Source organism: Salvia hispanica, chromosome 2 (genome assembly GCF_023119035.1).
Source record: "Salvia hispanica cultivar TCC Black 2014 chromosome 2, UniMelb_Shisp_WGS_1.0, whole genome shotgun sequence".
Taxonomy (NCBI): domain Eukaryota; kingdom Viridiplantae; phylum Streptophyta; class Magnoliopsida; order Lamiales; family Lamiaceae; genus Salvia; species Salvia hispanica.
The window spans coordinates 37,529,109-37,554,247 of NC_062966.1; the positions used below are offsets into that span (position 1 = coordinate 37,529,109).

General features: G+C 35.1%; 2 protein-coding genes, 3 long non-coding RNA genes and 1 pseudogene across 5 annotated transcripts; 3 read left to right on the forward strand and 3 right to left on the reverse strand.

Annotated features, from left to right (window-relative positions):
* The first annotated feature begins 539 nt into the window (after nucleotides 1-539).
* On the forward strand, nucleotides 540-1,407 carry LOC125204335. Its single transcript, XR_007173536.1, has 2 exons — nucleotides 540-950; nucleotides 1,055-1,407. It is a non-coding gene; the product is annotated as an uncharacterized LOC125204335 (long non-coding RNA).
* Nucleotides 1,408-4,757: 3,350 nt separating this feature from the next.
* Nucleotides 4,758-5,440, reverse strand: LOC125207780. Its single transcript, XR_007174020.1, has 2 exons — nucleotides 5,301-5,440; nucleotides 4,758-4,974 (listed from the first exon to the last, which is right to left on the reverse strand). It is a non-coding gene; the product is annotated as an uncharacterized LOC125207780 (long non-coding RNA).
* Nucleotides 5,441-8,309: 2,869 nt separating this feature from the next.
* LOC125206931 lies at nucleotides 8,310-11,374 on the forward strand (annotated as a pseudogene).
* Nucleotides 11,375-13,257: 1,883 nt separating this feature from the next.
* LOC125207779 lies at nucleotides 13,258-14,356 on the reverse strand. The gene is made up of 2 exons (XR_007174019.1): nucleotides 14,130-14,356; nucleotides 13,258-13,563 (listed from the first exon to the last, which is right to left on the reverse strand). It is a non-coding gene; the product is annotated as an uncharacterized LOC125207779 (long non-coding RNA).
* A 3,373-nt stretch (nucleotides 14,357-17,729) lies between these two features.
* LOC125207777 lies at nucleotides 17,730-19,144 on the reverse strand. The gene is made up of 2 exons (XM_048107255.1): nucleotides 18,509-19,144; nucleotides 17,730-17,999 (listed from the first exon to the last, which is right to left on the reverse strand). Exons 1-2 carry the CDS (start codon nucleotides 18,727-18,729, stop codon nucleotides 17,819-17,821), a joined length of 402 nt encoding a protein of 133 aa, XP_047963212.1. The 5' UTR covers nucleotides 18,730-19,144; the 3' UTR covers nucleotides 17,730-17,818.
* Nucleotides 19,145-21,422: 2,278 nt separating this feature from the next.
* On the forward strand, nucleotides 21,423-23,834 carry LOC125206932 (putative late blight resistance protein homolog R1A-10). The gene has a single exon (XM_048106145.1). The coding sequence runs from the start codon at nucleotides 21,423-21,425 to the stop codon at nucleotides 23,832-23,834; it is 2,412 nt and encodes an 803-aa protein (XP_047962102.1).
* The last annotated feature ends 1,305 nt before the right edge of the window (nucleotides 23,835-25,139 follow it).

Here is a 25,139-nt window from a genome sequence, read left to right on the forward strand (position 1 = left end):
TATATTTTTTTTTCTAAATTTTCTGGAGGAGTTCTAAAATTCTTGAGTATTAATTAAATCGGTAGATTTAATTAAATTCCTAGTCTATACTTTATTTAGTTGATGGCCCAAAATAAAATGCAGCCCAAACAAAATTTTAGGGCCCAGCAGATAAAATTAAGGGAGGCCCAACACAGAAACAACCCAATACTCCTCCTTTTTTTTTTTTTAAACTATCGGCTACTCCCCCCCCCCCCCTCTTAAAACTCAATCACAAAACAGAACCCTAGCTTGGAGGAGAAGACCGGCGGCGCCTCCCGCCATCCGCCGCTAGCCGCTCCGGTCGGCGCCTCCCTCGCGCCGCCGGAGGAATTATGCCTCCCCCCCCCAAATCTATCGGATCTCCCTCTCTCTCTTTGGAACAAAAATCCCAAATCAACAAGAAACCCTAGCCCCTTCTCAAGGTGTTGGGGTGTTTACCTCTTGATGTAGTGAAGGAATGAGGTTGCCCTTGTTGCTGCTTGAGATCAGCTCCTAAGGCACCAAGCTTTCTAACTCTCTCTAAGTTTTGCTGATTATTTTGAGGAGTGTGGGGGGGGAAGTTCGAATGTGGTGTGGGGAGGATTTTTATAGGCTGATTGTGTACTTGTAAGCCTTAAATGAGGCTGCTGAAACTCTTGTCTCTATCCAGCAACATATCCCTCTCTCTTTGATCTTTTGCAGCAAACTTTAACTGAAATTTTGATGGTATACTAAGGGTATATTGCTGCCACAATCCTTTTTGTTGATTCTCCACCACCCCTTTTATTTAATTTAGCTTGGTGTTGTGTCTAGCATAAGTACTCTTGCATTAATACATTTTGTTTGATCTCCTTGCAGGTACAGCGAGAGAAATGCAGGGCTGTTGGGAGCAGGGGAGTTCAAACTGACTTTGCTTCCTTTGGCAAGTCTTTTGGTCTACTCTAACAAAGGTATTATTGTCTTCTTCCTTAAGTGAAATCTGTTGGCTGCTTTAATACTCCTCAATTTCCCTCTTGTTCCCCTTGCATCTAATTTACTTGTTTGTCTTTTGCAGGAGAAAGAGACAGCTTGGCTGCCACCCAACTGTCCCGGGAGGTAGGCTCGCTGCCTTGGCTCACCGGCTGACCGGGTGGGGTCGCGGTGGTGTGCGGCTTGGGCTCGGAAAAGAAGAGGCCCAACGTGTAGTAAAAGAGTCGGCCTTAGCTCTTAGCCTTTTAGCCCATACTTGTAAATTTGTGTACTAGCATTCACATTTCCTTTTTCTTAAATTCTTACTTCCCATGTATTTCACTATGTAAGCTAGAGTGTATTTGATAGTAGTTGCATTTTCTTAGCTAGAAAACGAACTCTTCATCTTCTTTCTCGTTAGTTATGGCTCGTAAATAGTAATGGAGTAGTTTTAGTTCATCCCAACTCTATTTATTCATTCATTGATTATTATTTATTTCTTTTTTTTTTTAAACGGCACTTAAGCAACACAAGGTAACGAGTTCTTATTTAATTTGTCGCAACAAGAGAGTGACACAATTCCATGTTGGTGAACCCTTACAACATAAGCCGAACGAAAACAAACGAGCGGTTATTACATAAAAGTGGGTCTCACATTAATTACATTAACTTTTTTCAACAAACTTTTCTTTATATTTCTTAAAACTCGTACCTAGTTAAAAAGTGATAATTAATCGGAGACAGAGGGAGTACTATATTAATCATAGACGTTGTGTTTTTGCTAAATGGCGAAATTGATACATTATAATGAGATAATCCAAAAAAAGTTTATATATACGTTATTTTTTGTTAAAGCTATGTGACTCTTCAAAAATTGTTGAAATTTTATTAGTAGTACGTACCAGATTTTTTTAATAATTTACCTAATTTGATGTTTCTAGGAGTATATTGGATTTTATAATTTTAAAATTAGAGGTCTTTCGCAATCCACTGGCATTTAGACCGTTTCTACTTTTTATGATAAAGTTAGAGGCCTTCCATATTCCATTGTTAATATTTCATCAATTTCCAACACGTCATATAACTAATGACCTTTGCTCTGCCCTTTCATTCTGAATTGAACTGATGTATTTGTGCAATTTTCGAGGCCATAATAACCTATTAGAATTATTCATCTCTATGTGCATATCTACTGTACATTATACGTCCCACGTCCTACTTTAACTGATAAATTTTCCTTTTCAAAAATTTTGACATATTTCTAAATATAAAAACAATACTTTCTCTATTTTTTCTCACCCTCTACTTTACTTACAAAATAGTATTGTTGGCGTTGGCAAACATTAGTTTGATATTGTCCGCTTTAGGTCAAGCCCGCATGGATTTGTGTTTGGGCCACTCCCAAAAAACCTCAAACTAATTAGGGGTGAACATGAATTATATACACTTTCCAACTTCCCTCAAATGTCCGATGTGGGATAGGTTTGTACTAACAAATATATTTCTGCATCTTTTTGGAGGATAGAATGTGTGTGTATATGCGTTGTTGAAGAAATTATTGCTATAATTTTGAACATTTCAAGATGTCCACGAAAACATGCAGTTTAATTATCTAATTCAGTGTTGAAATTTGGATTTAATTCTTTCTTGCGTTGATGAATTAATTTACATACGTGTTGGTTTTCTTTGTTACCAGTTGCAGCGTGGATTAATTTCACTAGAAAATTGATTATTTCAACACATATGAAGGAATGCAAAATTTGTAGCTATAAATTAAAATGAGCCCCACTTTTAAAACATCGTTTTAGGCTTTTTACTATTTTGAGCCATTATAAACGATCAATATAATATCGAAAATCCATCAAACAGAACTTATGCGTTCGACGTATAATGAATAATTTGGATGCCATCATCGGAAGGCATAAGTAGTGCGACAACCGACATTATCAACAGATGACGAATGAAAAACAGATGTATAATAATTTATTTATTTGTAAACGTTTATTGATATCGAACTTACTAAGATCATAACAAAGGAAATTATGGAGTTCCATTGGCAGTCTCCACTGAACTAGGGAAAGTAGGAGATGAACAACATGACTTGCAACACGACCCCGGTGGTGGAGGTTTGCAGCATACACAAGCCGGGCATATGGGGCCCCCCGCCAACACATCTGTGTTATATATATACAAATTAAATTTAAAAAGTAATAAAAAAATATCACATAATATGAATATGGGTAAATGTTCGATTTTGTCCGTAGTTGGGCAAAAATGTCATTAAGATAATTGCAAAAAATATCTATTTAACTTAAAATGTCCCGCGGAAATTTTTTTTTTCAGATCACTTTTAAGCAAAAATTGAAATGTTGAGTACATTTTTGCGATTCTTGTAATTAATTAAGGTTAAGACAATTTTTTTTATTAAAATACTAAAGTGAAAGATAAAATCGATTATTTACTGGAAATAAACAAAAATATGTCGAATTGATGAGATATTAATTACCAGCTGTAAATCGAGCTGCATCGGTAGTTGGCAAGATGGGAGATAAAACGACGACGGAGAGGAAGAGAATCACCATGAACGACTTCAAAATATTGTTTGCCATTGAAAATTAGTTTAAAATTACTGTATAATTAAAAACTGTAATGTATATATGCCTGCTTCTTTGGGAGGCTGGAAAGGTGTATTTATACTCGTAGTTGAAGAAAATATTGTTATAATAAATGTACTTATTAATAAATTTTCCAATGATGTCCACGAAAATAAGCAATTTAATTAGTCGAATGTGGAGTTCTGGATCTATATCTAGCTTGCGTTGATTAATTAAATTGCCTTGTTTTTCTTTGTTACTACGTAGCATCTTCAACGTGGATTAATTTAACTGGACTTCAAGGAAGAAAATTCTTCTATTATTTATAAATTAATGTCCTATAATATGAGGAAGATAGTTGACTATATGTTTAAAGATATTTTAAATATTAAAATAAAGATAACCGTCTAAGTGCATTTACAATAGCATCAACCCATCTCACTCCTATCTTTAATTTCATCCTGCCACATCATCAGTGATATCTCACAGACAATCTCCAGCTCATCAGCCTATCTCACATCCTATCTCATTTTCCGTATATAATTCATTTTAATTATTCATTTTAATTGTTACTACTAGTATTTATCAAATATTAAATGTTAGTAGTATTTATCAAAGGATTGTTGTACTTGTGTATGGTACAATTCACAATAGTCCGATTTAATTTGATTTTGTTATGATAAGTTTGTAATAAAAAATTAGTAGTAAGTCGCAACTCTCTTATTGATTTTAGTTTTCAAATCGTGGTGGGCTGAGAATTTTGCACTAGAAAGTGAGAATATTGATTCAACAAGAGATCGGCCCATCATTGCAAGCACTAATTTTTGAATAATGGTGTGTGTTAATACAGAGTCACATACATATGTTAATTAGCCCCTCCTCTACTATTGATTGGAAAGGAAGCAATTTATCAATTGAATTGAACTCGTTGATGATATTAGTTATTGTGTTGTAATTGGTTCGAATTTGTTAATCAAATCGAGTCGAATGAATTGAGTAGAATGTAATTTTTGTGACTATAAACTAAAAGAGACCCATTTTTAAAACATTATTTTGGCGTTTTATTGTATTTGAGCCATCATAAACGAACAATATCGAATCCATCAAGCATAACTTATGTGTTCGGACACAGAATGAATAATATGGATGCGATCCTCAGAAGACATATATGTAGTGCGATGATCGACACTATTAATGGGTGACAAACGAAAAACATAGTATAAAATAAGTTATTTATTCGTAAATGTTTATTGATATCGAGCTTACATTTTATTTTAAGTAAGATTTTAACAAAGGGCATTATGGAGATCCATTGGCAGTATCTACCGAAGCAGGTCGGAAATAGACGCACAACATGACTTGCAACACGACCCCGGTGGTGGGGGTTCGCAGCATAAACACTGTGGGCATATAGGCTCCCTCTCCACCACATCTGTGTTATTATTATACAAATTAATTTAAATTGTAATAAATAAATATCACATGATATAAAATTATAAACATGAATAAATGTTCGATTTTGTCAGTGGTTTAACAAAAATGTCACAACTTCAAGATAATTGCAAAAAAATAAATGTCCCGCGGAATTTTATTCAGGTCATTTTAAAGCTAAAATTGAAACGTTAAGTACTTTTCTGCAATTCTCGTAATTAAGGTTAAGACATTTTTATTAACAAATTTTTTTTAAAGTTATAAGACAAAATTGATTATTTACTTCAAAGAAAACAAAAATTATCGAATTGATGAGATATTAATTACCAGCTGCAAATCGAGCTGCATCGGTAGTTGGCAAGATGGGAGATAAAACGACGACGGAGAGGAAGAGAATCACCATGAACGACTTCAAAATATTGTTTGCCATTGAAAATTAGTTTGAAATTATAATTAAAAACTGTAATGTGTCTGCTTCTTTGGGAGGCTAGAGCCAAGAAAGATGTATTTATATGCGTAGTTGAAGAAATTATTGCAATAATATAGTAATTAATTAAGAAAATAATTTTCCAATGATGTCCAGTTTTCCACGAAAAATAAGCAGTTTAATTAGTTGAATGTGAAGTTTTGGATTTTATTTCTACCTTGCGTTGATTGATTAAATTACGTCTTGTTTTCTTTGTAGTATTATTTAATTAGCAAGAAAGTTGACTATGCCTTCAAATTTACAAGATATTTTAAATACTGTATAAAAATAAAGAATTGCATTGATGTCGACCCTCTGAATTCAAGAGCACCAACAACTCGAAAATATATTTATTTTAATTTTATAAATCGGATCATAATTATAAAAAAAAAAGTTGTTGTATAAGTTGCCAAACGTGTTTGCCTTCTCACTGAAATGAGATCTGATCATATTGAAATCAAAATTTAACTCTTTATTTACATTTATAGTATATAATTTTCTTTTAAATAAATGTATGCCGACGTCAAAATGTTACTTTGGCCGGCTTGAAATTATGTAATTTTAATTTCATCTTCTAATATAAGTAGTATATTATAAAAATGTCATGATCCAAACAACATTTTTAATTTTAAACTTGGAGTGCTATGCACAGATTAATATATTTTTAAAATATTAATTTTTAATTTTAAATTAATTAAACAAAATTAGAATTAATATTAACAATGAACAATATGAGTAACAATTTTAGTTATATGAGAATAAAAAATCTATACAAATCAACATTGAAGCATAATAAATTTGAAATAAATCACATAATATAATGTTTAAACATTAAATCATGGAGTAGGAAGATAAAAATCTATCACAATAAAGAATTAAACACAATGGATAATTACTCATCATTTTTAAAACTTCTTTATACACTACATTAACTTTAAAATTAAAATCAATCTCATCCCTATAAACTAAAACCTTCAATTCTTCACAATTTGTTACTCTTCAACAGAACTTATAGGTAAAATAACTCGTTTGTCATTTTTAAAGCCGTTCGCCTCACCTAAAACTACAATAAAATAAGGAACAAAATCAATTTGCAATCCACAAAATTAATAATCAATATGTATTAAAACGACCATCCGTAGAGCAAAGCATAAGATGAGACCCATGAAAGTAAATAATTGAAATGAATGGCTCAAACGAGTCATCAGGTAAAAAATTGATTTCGCGTGAATTTTCACTATTACATGAAATTGTTCAATTCATGCTATTGCATGGATCATTGATTTTAGTATAAACACCTTTAATTATTATTTATTAAGGGTTAAATAATCTATTTACACAGAATAGTTAGAGTATAGTATAATTTAAATTTTTGAACAATAAATCACAAACAATCTTTGTATAATTTTATAACCTCCTTAGTACTATCAATTAGCAATCAATTTTTTGTTGAATAGTTTGTGTTTTTACAAGCAATTAATATTTGCTTATAATATGGTATGCTTCTTGTTGTTAAGATCCACCAGTGCAAATTTTATTCTTCCTTTTAGTAATATGGAGTAGTAAATTATTCTTGTTACAAAACATTAACAAAAAAAAAAAAAAAAAAAAAACAGATGAGGTCAATAAGTATAAGTTTTTTATGATTCTTGATATTTATTTGATCATATCAACTATAAATGCCAACATACACTACACAAAATACATAAATCAGACTGTAAAAAACAGGAAAATTTATTTTAGTAGCGACGCTTCCATTAGTCGCATCACGGCAGATATGGGCAGGCGCAGATGCAGCAAGGCGGCGTGTCGGCCTGGCAACACGAGCAAGGCCCACACGACCCGTCCCTAAATTGAAACTCTGCACACAACACCCACAAAATTTTAGTATGATGAAACAAAAGTATAGATAAATTTTGATATGATTTTGGTAAGAATGTTATTGTCTTGTTAGTGGCCCGAGCCGCCTCGGATGGAAGAACCGCCGTGGCGAGGATGATGAAGAAGATGATGAGAAATGATGCGATGATCAAATTACTCTTCTTCATGTTTCTCTATGCTTTGATTTGTGTAACTCTAATGGTAGGTGATGAGTGATGAGTGATGAGATTTTGCTGAAATTGAGCCTTCCTTTATATAGTGGTGTGTAAATGCAATGATTTTGATTCAACTTTTGTTTTTCATGTTTCTACGAATTTGCTGATGAATTTCTTTGTCCTATTTTCCAAAGTCTCATGGATTATATTACGTTGACGTCTTGGTAAACGCTTCACTTGAAAAAACTTGTTTGTGGAAAATAGGTATTTTGAACAAATTAAGTAGACTAAAGTCGATGCACAATTTCTTTTTACAAAAGGCAAAAAATATAAGCTTTGAATTTCACATTTAAAATTTAGATAGTTGATACGATTTTAATATATAATAGAGATAATAATAAGCATTTAAATCACAAAGTTTAATTCAATTCAAATGTAGTCTATGACAAACTCATAGTTTACATGATTTTGTTGAATTAAGATGTTTATTACTCCCTCCGTCCCTCATTAGGAGTCACACTTTGACCGGGTACGAGTTTTAAGAAATGTAAAGAGTTGTTGGTTGAAAAAGTTAGTGGAATGTGAGACCCATTTTTTTATATTGGTTTTATAATAAAATGTGAGTGAATTGAGTTATAATCAATGTTTCAGATTTGAGACCCTTCCATCTTAAAATTATTCAAAATATGCCATTCAATCATTAAAAAACATTAAAACAATTTTTAATTAAGTAAAGTTGGGACCTTTTCCATCTTACAACTTTTAACAATTGTTATTTGATTATAATTATGTCATGAGTTTACTTTTCTGTGTTGTTCTGATTATTTCAGCAAATTTTCAAAACTGTGTTGAAGAAGAGGCAGATATGGCGTATGCTGCTCTTCTTTCTGCTTTGCAAGCGCTGAAGAAGGCAACACAGCAAGATTTCATTTCCAATCTCGTCTCAATCAAACACCAAATCACAATTCTTGATGAAAACTTCTGTTTCTTGCGAGATTTCCTCGAAAACGATCCGCCACCAGCAAGTCGAGATGTCGTTCATATTCTCGAAGGACGAATCAGAGAAGCCGCTTATCGAGCTGAAGACATCATAGACTTCCATGTCCAGAACCAGATTGTCCCTGCTCTCACTGTCCCTGTCCCTATCCCTGTCACGGTCAAGACAAGTTATTGGCGAGCTCTCTCTGCCGTCTGGAGGTTCTTGTCGTTATCGGATAAGCAAAGGAGGATCAAGGATGTTCGAGCTGCTAACCGTGTGAAGTTATGCCATGTTCGGGCTGACAGCTGCGTGGAGTTATATCAGGAGTTTCAGAGAGTGGTGGATGAAGTTGAATCCATTTTGCAGCAAGTGGAACTGATCAAGGAGAGTCGAGAATTTGAATCTTTGCATACGAATGATCACCGCCCTTCTGGTGAGGCTGATGATGCTGGTTCCTCAAGAATCACACCAATGGCTATGGTTGGATTCGATGATGAAATGGTGGAGATCAAGGATCAGTTATGCGGAGGCTCATCCAGCCTCAAGATCGTTGCATTCGTTGGAATGGCCGGGATTGGTAAGACGACACTAGCCACTAATCTTTTCCACGATCCCTTAATCGAGTATCACTTCCATGTCCGTTCTTGGACGGCCTTATCGCAAGATCATCAAAGGCCAAGCATCCTCCGCGGCCTTCTTCGTTCGATGGCTGAGAATAATCTAGCCCCGGGGTTGGAGCAAGTAGACGAAGCCGTGTACAAGGGTTTGAAGGGGAGAAGGTATCTCGTTGTGTTGGATGATATGTGGAGTACTGAGGCGTGGGATGAGGTGAAGATGGTGTTTCCCGATGATCACAACGGAAGCCGGATCATCATAACCACAAGGCTAGCCGATGTGGCTGCTTATGCCAACTCTGGCGCCTGCTTTCATCAGATGAAGTTCTTGAACGACGAGCAGAGCTGGGAGCTTCTCCGTGGGAAGGTCTTCGAAGAAGACTGCCCTGATGAGCTGGAAAGTGTTGGGAAATGGATAGCGAGCAGCTGTCGCGGGCTTCCCCTTTCGATCGTTGTGGTTGCAGGGCTTCTCAAGATGGACATGAGGAAGCATCAATGGGAGAACATCGGAAGAGATGTGAGTTTAGCTGTGACAGAAGCACGAGGCGAAGAGGAAGAAGAAGACGAGCGTCTTCCATGGAAGATATTGTCTTTGAGTTACAACCATTTGCCTCATCATCTAAAGCCATGTTTCCTCTCCATGGCTGCTTTCCCAGAAGACTACCAAATCCCAGTTTTCAACCTCATAACCTTGTGGGTTGCTGAAGGCTTTCTCAAACCAATTGACTCGAAAACCTTAGAACAAGCGGGGGAAGAGTACTTGGAGGATCTCGTCAACAGAAGTCTAGTTCTGGTGTCGACGAAAGGGTCTAACCGGAAGCCAAGATTCTGCAGCATACATGATCTGTTGAGAGACCTATGTGTGAAGAAAGCTCAAGAAGAAAAATTCCTTCACCCCATGATTAGGATTCAAGAAAGCATGAAGCACAAGCGCCGCCTCTGGTTCTCCAAATCTGTCGAATGCTTCCATTTCAAGACTGCGAACGCCACAAACCCCCCGGCCCGCTCTGTCTTCTGCTGCTCCTTACAAAGGCGAGGTGCTCACTGGCTTTAACCAGCTCAAGATACTTCACATTCTTGAAGTGAGCTTTGAGTCCTTTCCTTGTGAGATACTTCAGCTTCGTCGTCTCAAGTTTGTAGCTTTCTCGAGTGGGTTCATTCGCTATTGCACGCTTCCGCCATCACTGCCTAAACTCGAGCATCTGCAGAGCCTGATAGTGTGTTCATCAGTTAAGTTTAGTCCACATGAGTATAGGGTAGTTGCACCTTTGCCAATTTGGGACATGCCACAGCTCAGACATCTTGTGTTTCTTAACATAACCTTGTCTCCTCCTGCTTATGGTGTCTTAGAAAACCTACAAACACTATCAAGAGTGAGAAACTTCATCTTCAGTAGAGAGGCCATTGAGAGGCTTCCAAGGTTAAAGAAACTGAAAGCTATCTACACTGGTCATGACCCTTCACTATATGAGCTTGGTAATCTCATCCATCTGGATAAACTCGAGACGTTGAATCTGTTCTTCGTGCCATCTTCGCGGATGGAACGTGTCGAAGGCATTAGGTTCGGCGTGCCCCTAAGGATCAAGAAGCTGACTCTTGGGGGGTGTGGGATTTCTTGGGAAGAAATGAGGGGTATGATAGGTTCTTTGGTGAATCTTGAAGTGCTCAAATTGGAGTATTTGAGTGTTGTGGGTGAGGAGTGGGAGGCTGTGGAGGGGGACTTCCCTATGCTGAAATTCTTGCTCTTGGAGAGGCTTGATCTCAGGTGTTGGATGGCTGAGGGTGTGGATTTCCCGAGCCTCGAGCGCCTGATCATCAGGCATTGCTCGAGGCTCGAGGGGATCCCTTGTGGTGTTGGAGAAATACCAACGCTTGAAGTGATCGAGGTGGATCACTGCACGCTCTCGGCCGCGGAGTCGGCCAGGGAGATACTTGAGGAGCAATTGGGTATGGGAAATGATGCCCTTCAAGTTCGTGTTGGCCCTCTGATAGGGACCTCAGCGTCCACTCCGGAGACGCCAACAGCTGGGCAGCCCGGTGAGACGGACTCGACCCATACTCACGCAGCGGCTGCTCCGGCCGAGGCCCAACAGCAGCCCGGATGTCGAGCAGAGCCCAGCCCAGCAAGAGACGTCAACAGCCCGAGAACCGCATCCCACCAAATCCGAAGATATCGTCGCAAGATATCTCTCCCATTTAAACTCAAGGACTTGGTGTATCAATAAGGACGTGGCATGCATTGTCGATCGCTTGTTCATGTTGGATTATGCATTTAAAAACTTGTGTTTAGGCACGTACAAATGTACTAGTACGTAGACCTATCAAGAGTTACGAGTCATGAAGGATTGAGGCAGATGTCCAAGTTTTGTCTAAGATTTTACCACTTTGCATTTTGATTGAGGAAAATTAAATAAACTTCCAATCTTTCATGACAAGTAGAGATTTGAGGAGGAATGGTCAATAGTGACTAAAGTAATAAAGTGGAATGACTAAACCCTTTTCCTTCATTTGTGTTGCGCAATCATATCTCAACTATCCATTCAATTTGGTTTCCAAGTGGTTGCTAATTTGCATTCCTTCCGTGGGTAATTGAGTCGTATTTCTTTGAGAGCCGTTCCAAAGTAGTTCAATCATTTCTCTTTTTAATAAAAACTTTATTAAAATTGAGTAACTCATTTTACATGACAATTTTCGGCGAGGGAGATATTCAAGGAGCAAGTGAGTATGGGAAATGATGTCCTCCATGTTCGTATTAGCCCTCCAGGCTCCATGTTTGTAGTTCCCTTTTCCAAAAATATGATTCTGAAATCAAATTAAATTTAAAAATAATAAGTAGTTGAATTGAAATATATGATTGTGTTATTATTGTTTTTATATACCTACAAATCTAAGATCTTAAATAAACCAGTGATTATTTGATTATATCCTAAACTATTTGATTCGTACCGGTACCAATATTATTCTGAATTTTCAATCTATCATTATTATACTCATAAAATAATTATAATCATATTAGACAATAATATTAATAAAAAGGAAATATATAAAATATTTATTATTATAATTAAAATCTATGCATCAAAAATAAAAACCATGATTAGTTGTCGATTTCATATTTATTTGGTCATTTTTTTAATAATTATTGAATAGCTAAAAGAATAAAAAGGGACAATTTATTTCCTATTTTATCTCTGGTTTATTCCCGTAGAATATATTTTCTTTTGAAATGTAGTATTTCCTAGTGTGACTAGAATTAGGACTAACTATTTTGTTTATGAATAGAGTTGCTCACTCATCATAGAATGTTTCCTAGACAATTCATTGTGTTATTCTCTTGTATATTTGTGATTGTCTATACTTATTTCCCAACAACATTATCACTGCAATTTCTTTTACTTAACATTTGTAGTATTTCAGCCTTAATCCGCAAATCTGATCGATTAGGATTAGTCGGATTCCGCTGTAATTTTTTTAATTAACATTTGTAGTATTTCAGCCTTAATCCGCAAATCCGGTCGAGTAGGATTAGTCGGATTCCGCCAAAAACGAGTTTGGCACACATGTTGTCACAAAAAAAATACTACTAATAATTTAGCAAGTTGGTAGTACTAAAAATCAAATTTCCACATAGACTTTAATTTGCAGTTTACTAATCACCAAAATACGTCAGAAATACCTAACACCTATATATTAGCTTATTTAAAATTTTAAATCAAAGATTGCATTACAAAATAAATCCTTAGTCCATACTCGTACTTAGAAAAATTCAAAGATCTTTTCGTACTCCAATAATGGATTGAAATTGGAAAATAAGTACTAAATTAAACTCACTATTTGGAATCCTATCAAAGGTGACAATACCAAACTGCGTCGTTGATACAATCTCATATCATATCTTTAGAAATCACAATTATTTAGTTATATTTTGATTTACCGTATGTATTTTATATTTGTTTAGATATTTGTTTCTAGTATTTTAGTCTTAGAAGATATTGTATTCATTCATTCAACCAATCCTAATTTGGATTCCCTCCGCCATTGGACGTCGGAGTAGTCTATCAGCTGCCTAGTTATCGCGTTGCCCGACGACGGGAGGAACCCGCGCACAACTCGAAACTGTTATTTCCGCCGACCCGACGAAGGGCGCCGGAACACTTTTCGATCGCCGCAAACACGCTGCAGATCGCAGTTAAGGAGAAGGTCCTTAATTAGAAGTCATCTTATTACATAAAAATAAACACTTACAAACTCCTCTCGATTAACCAACAGGGATTAATCGAAATTAAGCATAAACGACATGAAAAAAAGCAAGAATTTTTAACGTCGGCGAGGGCGGACGTTGGTCGTGGCGCCGGCTGCGGAGGAACGGTGGCCGACGGCGTAGAAGGTACAGCTCCGGACTTCCGTTGACTTCACTTTGTACGTACCACTCTTCAATTTTTCCACAGTGAAGCTTGTCTCTTTGCTATATACGTATGACATCCTTTTGTATGCACTAACAATGATTATGTAAACCTCCATCAAATTAAAGTACTTATTAATTTAAATCTTTTAAAGGCAGATTAATGAAAAAATTACTACTCCTATATACTCCCTCCATTCCATAGTAATGGAGGTGTTTCGGCACGGAGATTAAGAAAAAATGTGTTAAGTGAGTTAAGTAAATGGAGATTAAAGTGGAAAATGAATCAAGTAAGGAGATGAAGAGAGAAAAGAGTAAGAGAGAGTAAAGTAGGTGTGAAAAAATGTGTTGACTTTTACTAAAGCGGGAAATGACTCTATTACTATGGAACGTACCAAAATGACAAAATGACTATAACGAAATTATATGCTTTTATCCGATAATGTGCCCAATTTTTAATCATTACTTATAATTTTGATGAAAAAAAGACTAAATAGAAAGAGGCATTAATTGGCAATCCATTTGTCTTTCACATTATCTATTAGGAAATGAAAACTCTAGATATTGTACAAACTCAAAACCGTGATCTGGACCATTAAAAAAGTCAACAGATCAAAAAAAAACATCAACATGAAAATGTCAACAGAATTTCACATTACCTATTATATGTGGATGCGCCGCTTATGATCTGGCCCGCATTCCCTCGACTAGACCTCGGTTTAGTCCCAGTCCCGACCCGGCCCACCATAGAGATAGAGATAGAGATGAGGTTGTGAATGTATGAAGTGGGTTTGCGATTTAATTTTGAGAATGCATAGGGCTATTTAAAACTCCAAAGGATTATGACAATGAAAACGTAAGTTGAATATTGATCTACTAGTACTAGTTTAAGTCTATGTTTATTAGTATTTTTCATTTTGTTAGGTATGACGTTTAAGTTATAACAGCAAAGATCAGTTTAAAATTCGATGATGTAATTGGAAATAAATATTATGACGTCGGTGTATATATATTCAACGGTTTTAGGTAAAATGGTGCATGCCTAAACAAAAAAAGAAGTTTGGACAATGAAGTTGTAACTACTACTCCCTCCGTTCCATAGTAATGGAGGCAAAACTTTTCGGCATAGAGATTAAGAAAGGTTGTGTTAGGTGAGTTAAGTAAAGAGAGAATAAAGTGGAAAATGAAAAAGGTAGAGAGATGAAGAGAGAAAAAAGTAAGAGAGAGTAAAGTAGGTGTGGAAAAATGTGTTGACTTTTACTAAAAAGAGAAATGACTCTATTACTATGTAACGGACGGAAATGGAAAAACGTCTCTATTACTATGGAACGGAGGGAGTATTCTTTAGATAATTTTAATCTTTATATAACTTTTTATATTAGTAACATTTTATTTCTCTCTCTCTCTAAATTCTTTCAACTCTTTTCTACTCTTTTTTTTTTTAATTTCATATAATTTAAAAATAAATACCACTTCCATGAGTATTTAATACGCAAATCTGTCCAAATACGACATTTAATCGTGGGCTTGATCATTTACATGGACAAATTTACCCTTTAGATGGATTTAGAATTTAAAGGTATCAATATTGAATAGTCTTACTCTAATGCAACTACTACAAATTTTAATTGTTCCCAACAGAGACCGTAAGTTTAGTCTTGGAAAATTATTCATTAACATAACTCTCTATAAGAAATCAAAGATTCCAAAGCTCAAGTGTCTTGGTCTTTAATTATAATTTCTTAGTTTTTCTTTGCCAATCTCTGCACATCTCTAATATTTATTTATTTGTAAATATTTATTGATATACATAGAGTTTACATTTTATTTTAAGTAAGATGATAACAAAGGACATTATAAAATCCATTGGTAGTCTCTACCGATGCAGGACATTATTGGTCATGACCCTTCATTATATGAGCTTGGTAATCTCATCCATCTGGACAAACTCGAGACGTTGAATCTGTTCTTCGTGCCATCTTCGCGGATGGAACGTGTCGAAGGCATTAGGTTCGGCGTGCCCCTAAGGATCAAGAAGCTGACTCTTGGGGGGTGTGGGATTTCTTGGGAAGAAATGAGGGGTATGATAGGTTCTTTGGTGAATCTTGAAGTGCTCAACTTGGAGTATTTGAGTGTTGTGGGTGAGGAGTGGGAGGCTGTGGAGGGGGACTTCCCTATGCTCAAATTCTTGCTCTTGGAGAGGCTTGATCTCAGGTGTTGGATGGCTGAGGGTGTGGATTTCCCGAGCCTCGAGCGCCTGATGTTGAAATTAAAAATAAAAATGTAATTAGTTGATATTGTTTTCCTTTATTAGTTAGTGTTTAGCATTTTATTTGTTTGTATTTGTGCATATATATAAGGCCTTCTTTGTATTTTGCAATTAACACTTAAAGCAAAAAATGTAGTCCATTAATAAAATTTCTCCTTTTTCTCTCCATCTCCATGGTCGACGGTTTCTCTCATCTTTTGTAGTTTTCTCTTTTGCTCCAATAGAGGTTTCTCAATCCAAATCAATTCTACATTTTTAACACCTGATCATCAGGCATTGCTCGTGGCTCAAGGGGATCCCTTGTGGTGTTGGAGAAATACCAACGCTTGAAGTGATCGAGGTGGATCATTGCACGCCTGGCCGCGGAGTTAGCCAGGGAGATACTCGAGGAGCAACTGAGCATGGGAAATGATGCCCTTCAAGTTCGTGTTGGCCCTCATTAGTACCCTTCTATTTATTAAAATATTTTTCATCTCATATTAGAGTTACATTACTAATGTTGAGGATCTTACGGTCCATTAATACAATTTTTTTTTTCTTTATATTTTACTAATTTCATTTTTAAACTAATAATCTCAAAGTCTATACGACGGATTTATCAATTTCATTTTAAAATTCATACGTCAAAATCTATAGGACGGATTTATCAATTGTAACCAGATTTCTACAAAAAAATGTCAGATTACCGACGGAATATTTTTGGCAAGGAATTACCGACGGAATATTCCGTCGGTAAGTTCATTTCTTTTTTAATAAATCTACTTTCCGTCGGTAATACGTCGGTAAAAAAATAATTACCGACGAGCTCTTTACGAACGGATTAGGAATTAGGGAAAACTTTCCGTCGGTAAAGAGCTCGTCGGTACTTTTATTTACCGACGGATTACCGACGGAAAGTAGATTATTAAAAAAGAAATTTAGTTACCGACGGAATATTCCGTCGGTAATCCGTCTGTAATTCCTTGCCAAAAATATTCCGTCGGTAATCCGTCTGTAATTCCTTGCCAAAAATATTCCGTCGGTAATCCGTCTGTAATTCCTTGCCAAAAATATTCCGTCGGTAATTCCTAGCGAATATTTTCCGTCGGTAATCTGACACTTTTTTTAGTGTTTTATTTTTGCAGCGATGAACTGTGATTGGTAGGTATTAAGTATTAATGAAACCAGATCTCATATTGAAATCAACATTATTTCCCTTTATTTACTTGTATGTAGGAGTGTATATTTCTATTAATTAAATGTATGCCGACGCCATGATGTTACTCCGAAATTTCAATTTAACTGAAGTAATTTTAATTCATCTTCTAATATATATTAATGTCATCATCCAAATCCCAGTATTAACTTTTAAACCTAGAGTTTATCTTGATGTTCAAAATTTATGTGCTTTTACAACTTACTAGTAGTTCAATTCAAACTTTTTTATAATTATGATGATCTTCTTCCTAAACACCCAACTAACGTTGTCTTAATAAAATTTAATTCCGACGAAAGTTCAAATTTAGTCCTTTATATTTGCTCTAAATTTTTTTTAGTCCTTTTACATTAGATTTATTACCTTTTAGTCATGAACAATATGTTTTGGTCCAATATTAATATTTTTCATTGAAGTTAACGGTAAAACGTGATTTGACCAAATTAGTGACTAATCTAATTAGCCAAATTAACCTAATAAATTTGATAATAAAATACTTTTTACCAAAATTAAATTAACTTTTAACTTATAAAATATTTTATTAAAATAAAATAAAATTAAAATTTATAAAATATTTTAGCTATATTTTTTTTTCATTAATAAAAATTAAATCTGTGAATATTTTATAAATTTTAATTCAAAATTTCTTTTATTTTAAGTAAAAAATATTTTATCATTTTAATATTAAATTAGTTAAGTTAATTGGTTAATTAGATTTATAATTAGCTCACTAATTTAGTTAAATCACGTTTGAGTGTTAAATTTTATGGAAAGTTGTTCATTTTAGATCAAAACATATTATTTGTAACGTCGTTTTATTAGATTGATAAAAACATTCAACGACAATTAAACTCCTCTCGATTAATCAACACTCCAACAGGCATTCATAGAAAGTGTGACTTGTTGTCTCTGTTGCTCTTAGTACTGTAGTTAACGCCGACGAAGGCGAACATGGTCTTGCTGGTATTGGAGGAAGGATAGCCAGTGTCGCTGAAGGTGGAGTCGCAATAGCTGCTAACTTCCATGGGATTCCATTCATACGTTGGACTCCTCGGTTTCTCCATACTGTATGATATAATTAACAATAATTATTTAAATTAACTTCCTTTAAAGTCTTCAAATTCAAATCTTTAAGATCAAATTGCTCAAAGAATTACTAGTATAATTGCAGGACATGTGTGTCGGAATGGACAAGGTGAAACTTTCAATGCGAGTCACACTTTGACCTGGATGACGCTTAAGAATGTGAAAGAAAGTTGGTTGAAAAAGTTTAGTGAAACGTTACTACCATTTTTTATATTTGCTTTATAATAAAAAATGAGTGAATTAAGTTAGTGGAATGTGGGACCTACTTACTATTTATGGTAAAAATGAAGTGTGACTCTTATTTGGGGACGGACCGAAATAGAAAAGTGTGACTCTTAATCGGGACGGAGGGAGTGCAATATAAAAGAAAAAAATAATAGTAATAGAAAATGAGTTTCATTTTACTTTATTTTTTTAAATAGAAATTTAAGAAATAGACAAGAATGAAAGAATTTATATTTTTAAGAAAAAAGGGAGTATTACATTACTTGCTAGTATATGTTGGTTCGCTGCGTATGCTGCTTGAACCCCTTGTAGCGATCACTGATTCAGTGGGAGTCTCTATCTGGCTTGAATCCCTTGTAGTTATCACTGATTCCGTGGGAGTCCCTATCCGACTTGAACCCCTTGTAGTAAACATTGATTCACGTGTAGTGAACATTGATTCAGTGGGAGTCCCAATCCGGCTTGAACCCATTGTAGTGAACATTGATTCAGTGGGAGTCCCTATCTTGAACCCATTGTAGTGAACATTGATTCAGTGGGAGTCTCTATCCGACTTGAACCCATCGAAGTGAACATTGATTCACGTGTAGTGAATATTGATTCAGTGGGAGTCCCTATCCGGCTTGAACCCATTGTAGTGAACATTGATTCACTTGTAGTGAACATTGATTCAGTGGGAGTCCCTATCTGCCTTGAACCCCTTGTAGTGAACATTGATTCAGTGGGAGTTCCTATATGGCTTGAACCCCTTGTAGTGAACATTGATTCAGTGGGAGTCTCATCCGGCTTGAACCCCATGTAGTGATCACCGATTCAGTCTGAGTCCCTTTTCGGCTCGAATCTTCGGTTCTGGACCCCGGTTTAGTCCCGGCTCCTATTCCCATGTACTGGTCCCTGGTTTATTCAACGAGATAGAGAGTGATTATTTATGAGGTAATGCAGTGAGTATTTATTTAGGAAATGCACCGCCTAAGAAGATTATAATTAGGGAAAATTTTTGAATTCACATGGGAATCACGTCAACTGCCACATTAATTATTTAAACGGACATATTTACTTTTTATAAGCTAGCTATAAAAAGAAAGATTAAAGACTTTTTAAGGCAACCACTACAAAATTTTAACGAGTGAACTATTAAAATAGTCCTTGAATTATGAGTTTATCTCGCTCATAGTTGTTAAATTTTTAAAAATATATCCAATAATTCCTAGACTAAGAGTTTATTTGAAATTGGTCATTTTACAATATTTCCCCCATAAAATACCCTTTTTGGGGGCTGGACAATTTTAAATTCTTTATTCAATATTTAAAAATCTAACTTTTAAATTTAATTTTATAAAATTAAATATAATATTGAAATAAAGAAATAAAGGGAAGGATTGTAAAGGAAGAATAAAATAAATTTTGATACTATTAAATTTAGTACATTATTGAAATAATATTAGATTGAAAAAGTTAAAAATGTGAAAAGAACAAATTGTCCAGCATCCAAAAAGGCAATTTTTGGGAGAAAACAGTGTTAATGGACCAATTTCAAAATAAACTCCTAGTCCATAAACTACTGAAAATAATTTTAAAATTCAAAAACTATGAGCGAGATAAATTCATAATCCATATACCATTATCACAGTTCATTCAAATTTTAGTTGGTCCAACTAAGATGGTAATTTTTAATATTTGCAAATTGCAAGTAGTATTCCAAGTTGCGATTAATATATTCATTAACATAACTCATGGTCACAGTTGTTAGGATTTAATAATTGTTATACAACTAACCCAGCCACTAATCGAAAGAATCTTAGCAGCCATAGTTGAATTTTGCAGTTCTGCCCCACATGATCATATTTCTAGAACAAATTTGGGTATTTAATTAAACGTAGCAAGTTGGTAATTTTTAGTATTTGAAAATTGCTAGTAGTATTTCCAAGTTGCGATTAATATATTCATTAACATAACTCATGGTCACAGTTGTTAGGATTTAATAATTGTTATACAACTAACCCAGCCACTAATCGAAAGAATCTTAGCAGCCATAGTTGAATTTTGCAGTTCTGCCCCACATGATCATATTTCTAGAACAAATTTGGGTATTTAATTAAACGTAGCAAGTTGTAATTTTTAGTCATGGAATTATTTAAAAAAAATATATTTAAGTTAGGTTTTGTTTTAATAATTAACTGGGACCGTAACTTTTAGTATTTGAAAATTGCTAGTAGTATTTCCAAGTTGCGATTAATATATTTATGTGAACATAACTCATGGTCACAGTTGTTAGGGTTTAATAATTGTTAAATACAACTAACCCAGCCACTAATCAAATATCTTAGCAGCCATAGTTGAATTTCGCAGTTCTGCCCCATGTGAACATAGTTCTAGAGGAAATTTGGATCTTTAATTTAACATAGCAAGTTGTAATTCTTTTGTCATGGATAATTGATATTTTTTCAATTTATGGGATTGACTATAAAAAAAAAGTCCAAATTTTATACTCCTAATTCTTTTGGCAATTTTCTAAATGACAACCGTCCTAATAACAGTATAATGGGCAATAGATTATGAAATACGGTAAGGGGTGAGCATTCGGGTTTCGGTTCAATTTTTTGTCTAAACCGAATCAAAATCTAAAAATCAAATTTAGTTCAAAACCCAAACCAAACAGAACCCGAAAAATCGAAAAACCAAAACCAAAAACCGAACTAAACCGAAAAACCGAAATTAATTTTTAAAAAAAAAAACCAAAAACCCAAAAAAAAAACATAAATATATTAATATATGTATGTAATATATTTTATTTTATACTATATACTACTAATAAAAAAAATATATAAAAAAATATAAAATTAATAAAAAATATAGTTAATACATATTATATTAAATATATTAAAAGAATATATAATATATATAAAAATTATAGTATTAAAATAATAGAATATATATATAATTCGGTTTTTCAGTTTTTCGGGTTTTTTTCTCACGAACCGAACCGAACCAAACCGAAAAGCTGAAATTTTTATATTTCTAAAACCGAACCGAACCGAAAAATCCAAAAAACCAAACCGAATTTCAAAATTTCGGATTGGTTCGGTTCGGATATTTGGTTTTCGATTTTTTTGCTCACACCTAAATACTGTATTTAGTAAATTGTGCTACATTTTCCCTGTTTTTGGAAGTGAGAAAATGGCTTACATTCTTCAATCCCTCATCACCATCCTAGAACAAATCATGGATCCTAAACAAACACGATGGATTCTTGGCCCTGAGAAATCACATCTCCAATCCCTCCTCGAAAAAGCAGCTTCTCTGCTACATATTCTTGAAACACACTCACCCCTCAAACTAGAATGTTTGGAGAGCCAAATCAGAGATGCATCACAAAAGGCCAAAGAAATCATTGAATCCAACATGGTTGATCGAATGCTTCTGACCCCTCAAGGCGTGAACTTCACGTTGCTCACACCGAATGTGCAGCAAGTAACACAAGAACTTGCTTCTCTAATGGAACAAGTGGTGAAGCTCGAGGAGGGGAAGACGATATTCACTTCTTCTTCTTATTCTTCTTCTTCCTTGCATGATCCGAGTTTGAAGAGCGTGGTGGTTGGAGTTGATGCAGATTTATCGCAATTGATGGAACGGCTGACTACCGGGCGTAGCAATCTGGAGATCGTCCCCATTGTAGGAATGGGCGGGATTGGTAAGTCCACTCTTGCTCGAAATCTTTACGACAATCCAATCATTGTTTCTCATTTTGATTATAGAGGTTGGGCTGCAATTTCACAAGATTACAATATTAGATCAATCCTATTAAGCCTTCTTTGTGGCCCAAATGAAATGCTTGACAAAGAACTGATTGAGCAGAAAGAAATTGACTTGCAAGATATATTGTATAAAAGATTGTATGGCATGAGATATATGATTGTGTTAGATGATGTGTGGAATCCTAAATCATGGGACAAGATCAAGAGATACTTGCCAGACAACAACAATGGGAGTCGAATCGTGATAACCACAAGAGATTCAGACATGGCCAAACATGCAACCGAGACGAGTGTGCAACATCATGTGCGATTGCTAAATAGGTCGGCTAGTTGGGATCTACTTCGCCAAATTGTATTTGGAGAAAATGGTTGCCCTGATCCAGAGTTGGAAAGAGTTGGGAAACAGATCTCTAGTGATTGCGATGGGCTTCCTCTTGCCATTCATGTGATCGGAGGGGTCTTGTCGAAGGTCCAAAGATCAAGAGATGTTTGGGAGCTCATCTCAAGCAATGTAAAAGCGGCTATTGTTGAATCAGACGAGCAATTCTCCAATATACTTTCCCTGAGTTATAACCACTTACCTATTCACTTGAAACCATGTTTCCTATACATGGGAGCTTTTCCGGAGGATTACGTGATTAAGGGCTCTAGACTGAAGCAAATATGGATAGCTGAAGGATTTTTGAAATCCGATGGAGATAAGGGTTTGGAGGAAGTGGCTGAGGACTACTTAAAGGCTCTCGTGGAGAGGAATCTACTTTTTGTTAGACACATAAAGTCTAACGGGAAGCCAATGAGCTACTCAATCCACGATCTTCTAAGGGATCTATGCATAAGGAAAGCGAACGAGGAGGAGTTTCTACAAGTCAAGGATCCTCAATCTTTTGTATGCACTGATCAAATGATTATCTTTCCTGCATTGAGATTGCTTAGGGTGCTACACGTAACGGAAATGGTGTTCGACAAGTTCCCAAAAGAAATACTACAACTTGTCAACCTGCGCTACTTAGCTTTCTCATGTGCTTCACATCTACCTAACGGAGTATCAAGATTGTGGAATCTGCAAACCTTGATCGCTGAACAAGTGAAGCCCTCTTTCACATCTGGAATATGGGAGGTATCTGAGTTAAGACATATCAAGTTGAAGACGTTAATCCGGGTTGAGGAGGGATACAAGATGAAATTAGTTCATAAGAAGCTGCAGACGCTTTACCACATCAGGATAACTCCTTCACTGATCAGGAGTGGTTTCTTTGCAATGATTCCAAACATCATAAAGCTAGGGATCAACTACGTCCACTCACCGTGCATCGTAGTTGATCTTAGCCGTTTACACAAACTCGAATCATTGAGATGCCAATCTGATCTGAAAAGGGATGGTAGACATTTTCTGCAGAAGCTCAGACTTCCCTGTAGCCTCAGAAAATTAAATGTTGCTCATTGTGTTCTATTTCGGAGTTTCTTGAAGACTCTGTGTGGACTAGGGAATCTGGAGGTGCTTAAAATATCCAAATGTGTGTTTGAAAGCGAGGGAGATGAAGAGTGGGAGGCGGCAGAAGGAGATGAGTTCTGCTCACTGCAGGTTCTAAGTTTTCAATCTTTAAACTTAGTGCGTTGGATAGCTGATGAGACCAACTTCCCTAGACTTCGCCACCTGATTATGAGCAGATGCTATGAGCTAGAGGAAATCCCCCGCGCCATTGGGGATATCCCAACGCTCAAACGGATCGACATAGGTGAATGCAGCGCTTCAGTTGTGGCCTCGGCACAGCAAATCCAGGAGCAGCAGCAAGAGGAGTACGCCAACTACGACCTCAAAGTGTATTCATGGTAGGTGGTTCGCTACCAAAAGGTTAATATTACTTGTCTGATGATACTATTTGTGGCTCTTGTTATAATGTAGTGTGAAAATATCATTATGTGTAATCCACTGAATAGTACATACCACAAGTTCACTGAGTAGATGTATCAGCAACTTCACTATACTACAAAGAAGTGTTGTGGAACACATTATGTAAAATGTGAAGTAGTAGTAATGGCAACTCTAAGCCTTGCCAAGATTAAAAATAAGATACTATTATATCTAATTGTGCCAAGATAAGATATCTTCGGTGAGTGTTTGATAGATAAGATGATAAACCTCTGATGTACTTTTGTACTAATTCTCCATCCTCAATGCTGCATTTCCTTCCTCTGTAATATCCCTTGTGGTGTTGGAGAAATACCAACACTTCAAGCTAAAATCGAAACGTTTAGACCTTTTATGCAACTCTCGTAATTAAGGTTAAGAAACTTTTATTAAAAAAAATAAAGTTATAAGACAAAATCGATTATTTACTTCAAAGAAAACAAAAATTTGTCAAATTGATGAGATATTAATTACCGGCTGTAAATCGAGCTGCATCGCTAGTTGGCAAGATGAGAGATAAAACAACGACGGAGAGGAAGAGAATCACCATGAACGACTTCAAAATATTGTTTGCCATTGAAAATTAGTTTGAAATTATAATTAAAAACTGTAATGTATGTCTGCTTCTTTGGGAGGCTAGAGCCAAGAAAGATGTATTTATATGCGTAGTTGAAGAAATTATTGCTATAATAATATAGTATAATTAATAAATTTTCCAATGATGTCCAGTTTTCCACGAAAAATAAGCAGTTTAATTAGTTGAATGTGAAGTTTTGGATTTTATTTCTAGCTTGCGTTGATTGATTAAATTACGTCTTGTTTTTCTTTGTTACTACAGTAGTGTGTATTTCATCGTGGATTAATTTCACTGGAAAATTGGTATCAAGACCAGAAACAAAGAAATTTAATCTGATACAGATTTTAAGAAATGTAGTAAAATATTAGTTTAAAAAAATTTATGGAAAATGAATTATATATTTATATATTAGTTTTATGATAAAATGTTAGTGCGATAAAATTAGTAGAGTGTGAGATTCATTATAAAAATAGTAAAAAACAATTGATAAGTTTATTGGTTGCCAAAGTGAATATTTAAATGAGATGATCTTGACGTCACTAAAAACGATCAAACAAGTTGATCAATTCAAAGTCAAACCTTTTCCCGTTGTTATTATCTTCTTTGTAACCTCTCATTTATTGTCTAACAAAAAATAATCAAATAAACTAGTT

Bases quoted from the DNA above. Each gene is read 5' to 3' on its own strand.
- LOC125207777 (XM_048107255.1), bottom strand. From the start codon at position 18,729: ATGTTCACTACAATGGGTTCAAGCCGGATTGGGACTCCCACTGAATCA. The intron at 18,000-18,508 runs GTAATGTAATAC...TATATCATACAG, and splicing joins GAACCAACATATACTAGCAA to TATGGAGAAACCGAGGAGTC.
- LOC125206932 (XM_048106145.1), top strand. From the start codon at position 21,423: ATGGCTTACATTCTTCAATCCCTCATCACCATCCTAGAACAAATCATG.